We start from the raw sequence: 11,485 nt of genomic DNA, 5'->3' as shown, positions 1-11,485 counted from the left end.
GAACTTTCAACTAAAAAACAGATATAGCAACAACAGATCCCACAATATCAAAACCGTAACCAACTAATAATCCATACCCACAACAGTTCCCACCATGTCAAAACCGTAACCAACTAATAATCCATACCCACAACAGTTCCCACCATGTCAAAACTGTAACCAACCAATATTCCACAGCAACAAAAGGTCCCACCATGTCAAAACTGCAACCAACTAATATCGCAGATCTAGGAGTGCTTTAAAAGGGAAACTAAAACTACTATACCAACCTGGTAATTCTTATATCCAATCATGACCATCTACCTAAACTATCTACAAAGAGAACCTAATTCATAAGCTTCAAAATAAGAAAAGTTCACCCCAGTGGTGAAATAAACCAACATCTCTGAGACTAATGTCTAGATATCACAGATGACCCTGGTAGTGAAAATAGCCGGAGTATCTGAGATTCTAGTTTCTCAATATCACAGTTTTGAATCTGCTAGGCTTCTCAATGATTTAGGCCCATATATATCCACCAAAAGAACATCTTGTTGGCAGTTCATTGGTCTGATTGAACTCCAACTTTTGTCCCCAACAAAGATCCGTGATGGTTCAACTTCCAGCCAACAATGATTCATGATTGGAGATCAACTAGTACTAATTTATGTTGGAATGAAGGATCAAACAAAAATGGCGGTCAAAAATTTGATTCAAGATAAGAAAGACATGAAACAATCTATATTTCTTAAAAACCTTCATGGAATATCCACCATATTTGATATCTCTTAAGGTACACAATCTGATCAAAGCACCAGCAATTCCAACGCTAATTCGCTTAGCACTAAAGTTTGCCACGATCATGAAATAACTGTATCACACCTTCCAAGTGCCAAGTTACTGCGCCAAGCCAAAATCAAGCCAATGCCGCGCCATATTACCTCAGCACCAAACCCTGAGTGTCACAAGTGCAAACTACACAATGCACGCAACCAACAATTATGAAGCTTAAAGCGCGCATAAATACAAACCCTCTGACATGGACTTAATCTAAATGATTGCACTGAGTTAGTAAAGAATCTTCTAAACCGTCTAGGCGAGATCCCGTGTCCCATCTTTCTAGGGATAACATTGTCAACTTGATTCTAGTGATTTGAACATGGTTCCTAGGGAAGTTGAATAGAAAAAGAGAGCAGTATCTTGGAGTAAGGCGTTGTCTGAAAAGTGAGATAGTTGACTAAGATCAAAGTTTGATTAAGGGGATGAAAAACAAATCCACCAAGCATGGAGGCAACTTAAGCTAGAACCCACATGGTTATTATTAGAATGTGTAATAAAATGTATGAGAAAATATTTCCATTAATATTTCATGAATTTGGAAATCCGGTGCTTCTTGTTATCTTTTATAATAACGAAATTCTCAAATCCAAATTTAAATTTTACTTTTTATTATCAACTATGTGCAAAATTTGTGAAGTTACAAACTTTGAGGTGCATGTTGATGAGGATTAATAAATTTTATTTAAAAAAATAAATAAATTTTATTAATTTTATTGTTAGTTTAGTGAGCTAGCTTGAATGGTTGAGTGTTTCGAGTTTCATATAAAAATCTTGGGATAAATTTTCCAAGTTAGCTATCTCTGTTACTTGCCTCACCCAGTATCCCTAATAAGTATCATAATTAAGTATCATAATTAACACTAACATCCCTAATAAGTATCATAATTAGCACTAACAAGTATACACTAGGTATCATCTGCAGAATGCAGGGAAGTGCTCATAATTAGCACTGACATCCCTAATAAGTATCATAATTAGCACTAACAAGTATACACTAGGTATCATCTGCAGAATGCAGGGAAGTGCTCAAGTGTTCTTCACCAAATTTTCTTGAAGAAAACAAATACTTGAACAGGATGGAATATTAGCAATGCCCTGCAAAGTAGTAATTTAGTTCCAAAACTAAGTAAAATTACGTCTTATATTATTAAGAGAGACATAAAAAATATATATTCATCCTCAACCTCCTTATCACAAAAACTTTAAAAAAAAATTGGAACCAATTTCCATAAAAATACACCTATTGCAAAACAATGATTTTCATCCCACTCATCCCAAAATTCTTTAGAACCAATTTCACTAAAAATATATATACTACAAAGCCGCCATCAATTAATGGTAATGATCAAAATTCTAAAATCCAAATACGATTCCTGGTATGGACGAAAACCAAAAATCAAAACTGAGAATTCCATTTAATTGACACGACATTTATAGGATACTTTTCAAAATGCTCCATCGGCCATTCAATGGTAAAAGACGTTTTCTGCAAAAGCTGATAGTGTTACTTCTTAAAGAATTTTACAGTCTTCGCATTAATTTCAATCGCCACAAGAATACAGACGGTTACTTTCAGTTATTTCACAAAGCAACACCCTGTACAGACATTCTTAGAAACGAAAAAATGTGCAGACATTTTTAAAAACGGTGATAAGCACCCAGTAATAGAATTTCAACGTTGGGATATCAATGTTTACTTTTAATCCAACGGCGAACATTCCAGCATATTTTGCATTACTGCTGGGTAGAGAATGCTTGCCCTAAAAGATTAGGGTCAGTCCATGTGTACCTGATTAGCAAATACTATTGACAACTGCTAGGTAGAGGCAGGCATGTCCCCTGCACCATAAGCGGCCTTCACATTCACCGGCTGGGAGGATCAGGGTGATGTCCGACCACCATGGCTGTCGCAGAAGCACAGCGGGTAACCTTGGGCTCCTCGCGCTTGGCACTATCGGAGTCCGATGAAACCCCAAGAAATCCAGGTAGAGTCCTCTCTATCCTCTGTCCCGCGGCACCTACGAGCATTTCCTTCTCCAAGTGCAAACAATAGCTTTCGAATACTTTAGCCGTGACCTTCAATCGGAATGCGAGACGGAAGAGAAAGTCGATTTCGAGCCGGTTAAGCTCGGAATTGCTAATCCCACCCACTCTGGCATAGAAAGCATTATTATAGTGCCTGAAACAAAAAACAAATAATGCAGAGGTTTTTTTAAAATTCACGGCCTCAGACGAGAAAACAATGCAAAACCCAAAATTCATGAAAAGTATGCAGAGATTCTTTGACACACCCCAGCAGATGGAGTTTAAGCGGATTAGAAAAGGAAAGGGCCATAATTATATAAATTTCAGCAAAAATTCAACAAACTTCCACAGCGTTCGGAATTTCAGGGGATAAAAACAAAGCAAAACAGAATTTATGAAATTAAACAGCGTTTCTTAAAAATGTCATGGAATTTCAGGCTATTGAAGAAGAAAAAGACCAGAATTCGTGAAATTTAAACAGAGATGCTTTAAATTTCCCCGGCGGATAGAATTTCAAGGGAAGAAACAGGGCAACAGCCATAATTGACGAATTCGTGAGCAGAGATTCTTTAAAATCCCCCGCCAGACAAAATTGCAAGGGATAAACGAAGGAGGAGGTCGGAGTTCGTCACATTAGTTAGAGATATTATCAATTTCTCTGGCTGGCGGGATTTTGAGCGGTTAACACAAGGAAAAGGCTAGAAATCGTGAAATTAAAGCAGAGTTTCTTTAAATTTCCACCGAGGACGGAAATTCCGGAAATAAAACAAGGCGGAAAGCCAAGATTCGCGAATCTATCCTGAGATTATACTAAGAAATCTCCATCCGTGGTCGCCTGAGTGAAATTTCAGGGAAAAGAAAAATAAAAAGATGAGAACCAAATTTCAGCAAAACCTAAAGGCAAGGCCAGTAAGGGCTTACGCATCATCGAGCATCTTCGCGGCGATCATGACGCTGGTGAGGATCAGGCGATGGATATTGAGGGAAATGACTGGGAAATCTGGTTGCTTGTGAACAAGGCGATCGATGTAGACGTAGCCTACGACGAAGCAGGAAGGGCTACAGCTGGTGTACTTGTAAATCCGCTCCAGGTACTTGGCTATGGTGATGGCCGGACTGCGTACGCCGTGGAACACCGTTATCTTCTTTCCATTAGCGGGAAGAGCGAATTGGTCATTCCGTGTGACCAGACGCTGGAGGGTATAGGAGAGCACGGAGAGGATTCGAGGCAGCTGCGACTCGGACGGGCATTCATATCCCTCCTCCTCCTCCTCGACCCCGAGTCCCCCGTCCTCCGTGGCCGCCCACTCTCGGCGAATCCCGGATTGCATCAAGCCCGCAGTCTTAAGGCACGAATCGCCATAAATCGAGACGGCAGGAGACTTGAAAACCCGACCACTCGAAGATTGGATTGAGATTCGATCGCGCGACCGTGTGCCGTTTGGACAATAATTTGGGGAAGGGAAAGTTTTCGGACACAGCAAAGCAGCCTCTAATCATTGGACAATTGCCTCGCTTGAAAGGATATGGTTGGTGGGTTACAGGTCTGCGAGCGGACACGTGGCAGATGAGATATGCTGACGGGTGATGGGTGAGTATAGAGAAATACAGACTTGCCAGCTTTGAATCCTATCAATTTGCTTTAAAAGAAGATGACTAATTGAGGAATTTAGACTTCTGTGATCCATAATATTGTAAGATAATCTTCGGCAAAATCACATAGCGAATCTTTTGTCGACGCGTTTCGAACCAACCAGTGTGGTTCATCGTCACGCACGGGATAGAAATTCCAAATTCTTTCATAATCAAGCTCGTAATCCAGCGTAGAAGAACAACATCAAAGAGATCTCAATAACATCAAAGACATTATAGTGAGAGGGACTAAAAACACTTGATGATTTTGGATTGATGCACCATGACGCAATTCAATATGGTAAGTTATTGAGAAAATTTTTAGTAATAATTAAATCATAAATATTTTGTCGATGCATTTTGAATTATTCACTGTGGTTCATCATCATAATAATAAGATTATTCTTTTTCGTAAGCTATATAGTGGGGTGAACTCCGCGAGTGTAGATTCATAGGGGATTATGTTCGAGTGGTTCATCATCAGGACAAGATTACTCCTTTTCACAAGTTATATATAGTGGGGTGAACCCCACGAATGTAGACTCAGAGGAGATTACGTTGGAGCATGTTCTATAATTAATTTCCCAAGAAAATAACAATTCCCTACTTAAGGAGATTATAGAGGAGGAGATCAAAAATATACTTTTTCTTACTACCCATTTTTATCAATATTTCTAGGATGTGATTAAATGTGACTTATGTAGAATGGTGGATTACTCCTTTAAACATAATTGCATATGAGGAGGTATAAACTCTTCCTTCCTCGCTTAGCTCCCAAATAGTCTAATATGTCGTCATTTGCACAACCCAGGCTTATTTGACTCTGCAGTGTATCTCAAAAAGTCATTTCCAAGATTTTGGTTGCAAGCTCAAGCTTCTCCTCTCAAAAATCGTTTCGGGAAACCAAGGAAGATTTGTTTGTCAAATGCAAATCTTTGACAATATTATCTTGGCTCAAGAAGCAATACATTCCAACGAAGACAGGGGGTGATAAAGTCATGGTTATCAAGTTGGATACGGTGAGTGCCTTTGATCAAGTGCGCCACATCTTTCTTTTTAAGGTAATGTCAAAACTTGGTTTTGATAGCAAATTTATTCATTAGATATCTCTATGCATTTCAACTCCTTGGATCTCGCCATTGGTTAATGGAAGATCTTCGTGCTTTTTCAAACTTTTAAGGGGCCTTTGCAAGGTTGCCCTTTCTCCTCTTTTTTATATGTCATAGTTGCATATTCTCTAAGCAGAAGATTAGATTACAAGAGAAGAAGTGAAAGGCGTCAAGGAATTCCCCTTGCAAATTGAATTCCTAGAAGCCTTTCACTTCTTCTCTAAGTCGGAGATTAGATTATGAGAGAAGAAGTGAAAGGCTTCCAGGAATTCAATTTGCAAGGGGAATCAAGAGCATAAATCATTCACAATTTGCAAATAACACTTTATGTATGGGAGGAGATTCTTCCATTATGGGTAGAAGGTTTAAGTCACTGTTAGATCATTTTTTGTAGGTCTAAGGAGGCATGATAAACTTTGGGAAATCACATATCTATTCTTGGAATATTAGTGTCAGAAAACAAATGCAGATTGCAAGGATTCTAGGATTTCAATATGTGGAAACTTGGAAAGAATTTAAATATCTTGGCATCTCTATATGCCTAAAATCACACTTTGTGGAGGCTTGGGCAAGTATAGTTTCAAAATTGAAATCGAATTTCTCTCAATGGGGAGCTTGTTTGATGAATCTCATTGGTTGTATAATCTTGATTAAGGTTATTCCTTCGGGAATGCCCCTCTACCAATTTTTTATGCCCTTGGCCTCTCAAAACGTCCTCTCTTTAATGGCTAAAGAAATTCAGAAATTCTTATGGAAAGGAGGTAAAACTAGCACTAAAAAGTTTCATCTAGTAAAATGGGCCATTGTTCAACATATTAAAGAACACAGGGTGCTCGGTATCAAAGATCCAATGCTCATGAATAAAGCAATTGGAGCTAAACTCATATGGTGTTTCCTCTCCCCAAAAGATGAATGATGGAAGATGGTATTGTGCTAAAATACCTCCCTTCTGGTCATAATTCCTGCCTAGTTGTGCTCCCCCATCTCCAAGGAGGATCTACAGTCTCGAGATTGTTTGTGAATTCAACTCCCTTTATAAAATTAGGAATTTTTTGGAAGCTTGGTAATGGAGAAAGTATTAATATATGGGCAGACAAAATTATGAATAATCCTCCTTTAGAACCAGACAGAGACTTGAAGCCACCCAAGAATGTACTTGTTGCAAATAAGAAGTTCTCCCTTGCTTATATCTCTTCTTGGGATGGCAGAGGAAAGTGGTGTCACTGGAACTTTGAGTTCATACTCCACAACCTACTCCATGTTGCCCAGAGACTTCATAATGCTCTTGCTAGATGCACCCCTTAGAGCCATGATGTGTCTGATGAACAAGGTTGGAATAATTCAGTGTATATAGTTCAGGATGGGTATACTTTTCTTTTTCTACATGGTTCTCCTCCAAAATCTCCTTGTTGGGAAAAAAATTGGCATCCTAACAACCTTCCCAAGATTAATTCCTTTTGTTGGTTATTGATGCACAAGATGATTTTGAGCACAAAAAATCTTCAAAAGAGGGGAATCCAAGGCCCCTCTCAATGCCAATTAAGTGAGAACAATGAAAAATCTATCCAACACATTTTTTTGGAGTGCCCCTATATCAAAAATGTATGGATCACAACTCTCACCCCATTAACAAATTGACCGATATGGTCGTGCTCGCTCCAATATCTCTTTTCTTCCTAGACTTTCCAATACTTAGGTCGTTTCATTCAAAAACCTTTTTTTAAAATAAGTTTGGGAACCCTTGCCCATGTTCATTTGTTGGAAAGTATGGTTAGCAAGCAACAAAAGTATTTTTAACAATATTCAAGTGCCTCCCCAATCAACAACAATGAAAACTTTGAATTTGTACTCTAAATTTTGGACGTAAATCCCTTGTAAAGTAGTTTCTCCTCAAGTTTTAAATGCCCAAGAATCTACCTCGCTTTCAAATCTCTCCTTTTCAAAGCAAACCCATTTCTCTCCAGGGCTACTACAAAAAATCTTGCAAAAAAATTGGAAACTTTGCATCTATTGGGAAGCCTTCAGGGATTGGAAGACAAATTTCTCGGGTTTTGTCCTTAGTTTTGACGGTGCCTCAAAAAGGAATCCAAAGGTGGGTTGACGGTGCCTCAAAAAGGAATCCAGAGGTGCGTTGACGGTGCTGGACCCACCAACATGTCAAGGGATCTCCCCGGTAAGAAGTCCCAATTAGACCTCAAACCGTTTGGTGTAGAAGTCCCAGCAGTGGGTCGTACGGTATAACCTTGACTGTGGTTTCGTACAGAGGCACGTAAGATGTTCCTGTTGGTAGCAAGGGTGTGACATATGCAGTATGTCAAGGAAAATTCATGAGTGATTCTAACACATGGAGGGTGAGGTGAGTGCGCCCCTTGGAAACCTGTGAAAGCACGGAGTTAATAAGGGAACACAAGAGCAAAGATGCATTGCAACATGGAAGGCAAGTATGTTGGCATTGGCAATCCAAAGTGATGGTTAAACCAACAACACATTTAAGTAAGATTCATACATACATATACAGAAAATAGCTACGCATGCATGCATAAGCAAACATATACATATATCATTTAGAGTAAACAAGATAGCTGAAATACAATACAACATATGCATGAAACATGTTGGCTTTGTTATATTAAGAAGTGTAAGTTCCAGTCATACAATATGTTGTAGCATCCATTATCCATTGTTATTTCAGTTTTATTACAAAATGAAAGAAAAATCAAAAAATATGAAAGAAATGGTTGATTTTATATTGTCAATGGTTTTGAAAGTGATAAACCCACGAGAAGATCTTGGTCGTTCGATCAACAGGCCACAGATCCAACAACAATTGCATAGTTAACTAGAATGGGTTTATTTCGAAGTTCGGACACCACTATGTATCAAACACAGTTTAAATTCGTTGAAGTCTGGGCCAATCTCAGCCGTCCATTGAAAGAGACGGGATCCGACAGATATCGGGTCAGAATATCAGGTTGGAAAGTAATCAAGTTCCATCTTTTAATAGGACCCGATAAATCATTAATGGCAGTTTTTATTTCCTAACGGGTTTGAATATCAGGTCGGAAAGTCATTGGGTTCTGTCTTTAAAGTCGGACACGATAAATCATTAAATACGGTTTTTATGTCCTATCGGGTGTGTATGGGAGTCAAAGGTGTGTTGAAAAGGCGGACGCGACAAGTTTATGAACTAGAGTGTTAATTCTTTTAAGTTCCATGGGCCCGACCCATCGTTTAAATGTCGTGCAGGTTCAAGAAGCGCGATTAAACGATAGCCTAATAAGTACTTTAAGGTGTGTTACGGGGAAGCAATGAGCACGAAGGTTAATCAAAGCTCGACCTCTGCAGTTGACCATGACGTTAGCACGATTAACCAAATTGTGTGGCCAAAAATCACCGCGGGGGTTCAACCTCATTGTGGCTCCCATACATTCTTTACCCCTACGGTGCTCCCAAAGCCTTCTGCCCTTCATCCACTGCTCCGTTAAGGCTCAAGATACATATTCAAACAGAGAACGGCCATCATCTTCTAATTTCCGTTACTTTCTGTTATTTTATGTTCTTTAGAATGAGGTGTCTTTTACCCTCTGTGTAATATTATGTAATAATTTTTTACTTTAGACAGTCAGGGAAATAGTTAAGTAGTTTGACAGTTTTGGTGACTACCAACTGTCTCATAATGTATAAAAAAGGAAAATTTAGAGAGAAGGGGTTCGAATTTTGAAGAACCTAGAGACAATGCTATTTGGTACTTGATAGATAGATGATTAATAAAAGAGTCAAGAGTTTCCATACATGCTAGGTACGATTTTGTTATTTCTCAATTTTGTATCATTTCTGTTTATTCATCTCTTTAAATATGGTAATGAAGCAGCGGGTCTTTTATTTGTTGATGTAAATGAAGTTAAAATCCTTAAAGGTGCTCCCATATTTAAAACCTCCTTTCATATGTTTCCTCTAAATTACGGAGAATAGTTCTTGTTAAACATAGCATATTGTCTGTGATTTCCTTACATATTCTTCTCATCGATTCATATTCAGCATCACATGGCATTTTGAAACTTTCTAAGTCATCTAAATATTGAGAATTTGAGGTCAAGTCCTTCAGACTCTTCAAATAAGGAATTGAACAAAGATATAAGTGACAAGCATAATAAATTATTAATGTCTTAAGCATAATTTCTACATAGCCAAGAAATTGGTTTCTTAAGGTATAGCATTAATTGGCATCGTTGCCGAGGAGAAAAGACAAGAACACTTTTCCCTGGGTTTTCAATAGTTTCCTTTGGTTGTTCAGTGAGGAGGAATTTTTTGTTGTTTTGGATAAAAGCAATAACTCTGGCTCCAAGAAGACCCCATACAAGATCAGACACCTCACAATAGAAGGTTCAAGCCCTTTCAGATCCTGAAAGGGCTTTTTTCTAAGAAGGTTGGAAGGTCTAAAACACCACTTACACCGATTCCTACACTGCCTGCATCAGGAAACAACTCACCCAAACATTCATCTGATCAAGAGTCACTTTTTTCATCATCTTCATTTCAAGAACCCAACTGTCAAGAGCAGTCTTTAGAGTCTATTACTTTTCCATTATCTGCTATAATTTATCAACCTGAACCTATAACTACATTACCACCTCTACACACTTGATTTACCCCTCAGTCAAGTTCCACATCTGTTAGTAATCAAGGTTCAATAAATTTGGGAGCAAATATGGCAGCGCCTACATTCTTGATGAATAGGTATGCACCTCTTCAACTATCGCAACCCTTGAATCAAATGCCACAAGAATACCTCAAGTTTCTTCCTCGTTTTACAAGGGAAGATGAACAAACAACAAAGGATCATGTATCAGTATTTTGTAATTTTGCAGAAAACTTAAATGTTGAACATCTAGATGTTGTTCTAAGACTTTTTGTTCAATCCTTGGATGGAGAAGCAAGAAAATGGTTTAAAGGGCTTCCTAATAACTCTATTCCTTCTTGGGAAGAGATGGAACGCCTATTCACCCAGAGATGGGGAGAAAAAAGAGACCATGGGTATTCACTAACAGAGTTTAATGCTATAAAGAAGAAATCTGATGAAACTGTAGTTGAATTTGTTAGAAGATTTAATAAATTGTACAATAGTCTTCCAGTGGAGATTAAGCCCCCTCCTGCTGGTGCAAAAATAACTTTTGCAGGGGCTTTTGAGTCAAATTTTGGATTCACATTAAGGGAAAGAAGATCCCCAACCCTTGATCAGATCCAAACATATGCATTAGAGATAGAAGCAAATCTGGTGGTTGCAGGCAAAGCACCAGAGACACAACCTATCCAAGACAAGGGAAAGGCAAAGATAGAATCCTCTCAAAGTCAAACATTAGAGGATATGAGTAATGTAATTAAAACTTTGTCAGATAAATTGATTAAGTTAGAGTTGGAAAATAAGAATTCTCAGAGGCAAACACAATATAATAAGAACTTTAATCCCCAATACAGAAGACAACCTTTGCAAATCTTGCAAAAGGAGAGAAAAGAACAAGATCAGATTCAAGCACCATTGTATATAGAGGTAGATCGTGGTGAAGTACTAGAGCACCATGGGGATCATGAAGATCAAATTTCTACGTTATATGCAGTAGATGAAGATGAACTTGGTGTTGAAGGAGAAGAGTATGAATATGCCGAAACAGATGCCATTTATGATGAAAATAAAATTGATGAATATTGGAAGCAATTCTTTGATTTTATGCAGGCAAAACTACATAAGAAATATGATATAAGGTCAAGGAAGAGATCAAGAAGTCAAGAAAATGAAAGTGAGTTGCAAGTTGCAGCGTCCTCATCAAAGGCGACTCCACAAGAATCTCAGCCTGCAAAACAAGTAAATAAAGGAAAGCAACAACAGAATGCAAATGGCAAGA

General features: G+C 38.3%; 1 protein-coding gene and 1 long non-coding RNA gene across 2 annotated transcripts; one reads left to right on the top strand and one right to left on the bottom strand.

The window, feature by feature from the left end:
• The first annotated feature begins 804 nt into the window (after window positions 1–804).
• On the top strand, window positions 805–1,952 carry LOC149233048 (uncharacterized). The gene is made up of 2 exons (XR_016248201.1): window positions 805–1,664; window positions 1,767–1,952. It is a non-coding gene; the product is annotated as an uncharacterized LOC149233048 (long non-coding RNA).
• A 371-nt stretch (window positions 1,953–2,323) lies between these two features.
• Window positions 2,324–4,315, bottom strand: LOC149233047 (cyclin-U1-1-like). The gene is made up of 2 exons (XM_089379661.1): window positions 3,766–4,315; window positions 2,324–2,998 (listed from the first exon to the last, which is right to left on the bottom strand). Exons 1-2 carry the CDS (start codon window positions 4,173–4,175, stop codon window positions 2,683–2,685), a joined length of 726 nt encoding a protein of 241 aa, XP_089235787.1. The 5' UTR covers window positions 4,176–4,315; the 3' UTR covers window positions 2,324–2,682.
• Between the last annotated feature and the right edge of the window lie 7,170 nt (window positions 4,316–11,485).

Source organism: Pinus tabuliformis, chromosome J, assembly GCF_031772625.1.
Source record: "Pinus tabuliformis cultivar Carrire ecotype Pingquan chromosome J, CPIR1, whole genome shotgun sequence".
Classification (NCBI taxonomy): domain Eukaryota; kingdom Viridiplantae; phylum Streptophyta; class Pinopsida; order Pinales; family Pinaceae; genus Pinus; species Pinus tabuliformis.
This window is presented reverse-complemented; position numbering and strand designations above follow the sequence as displayed.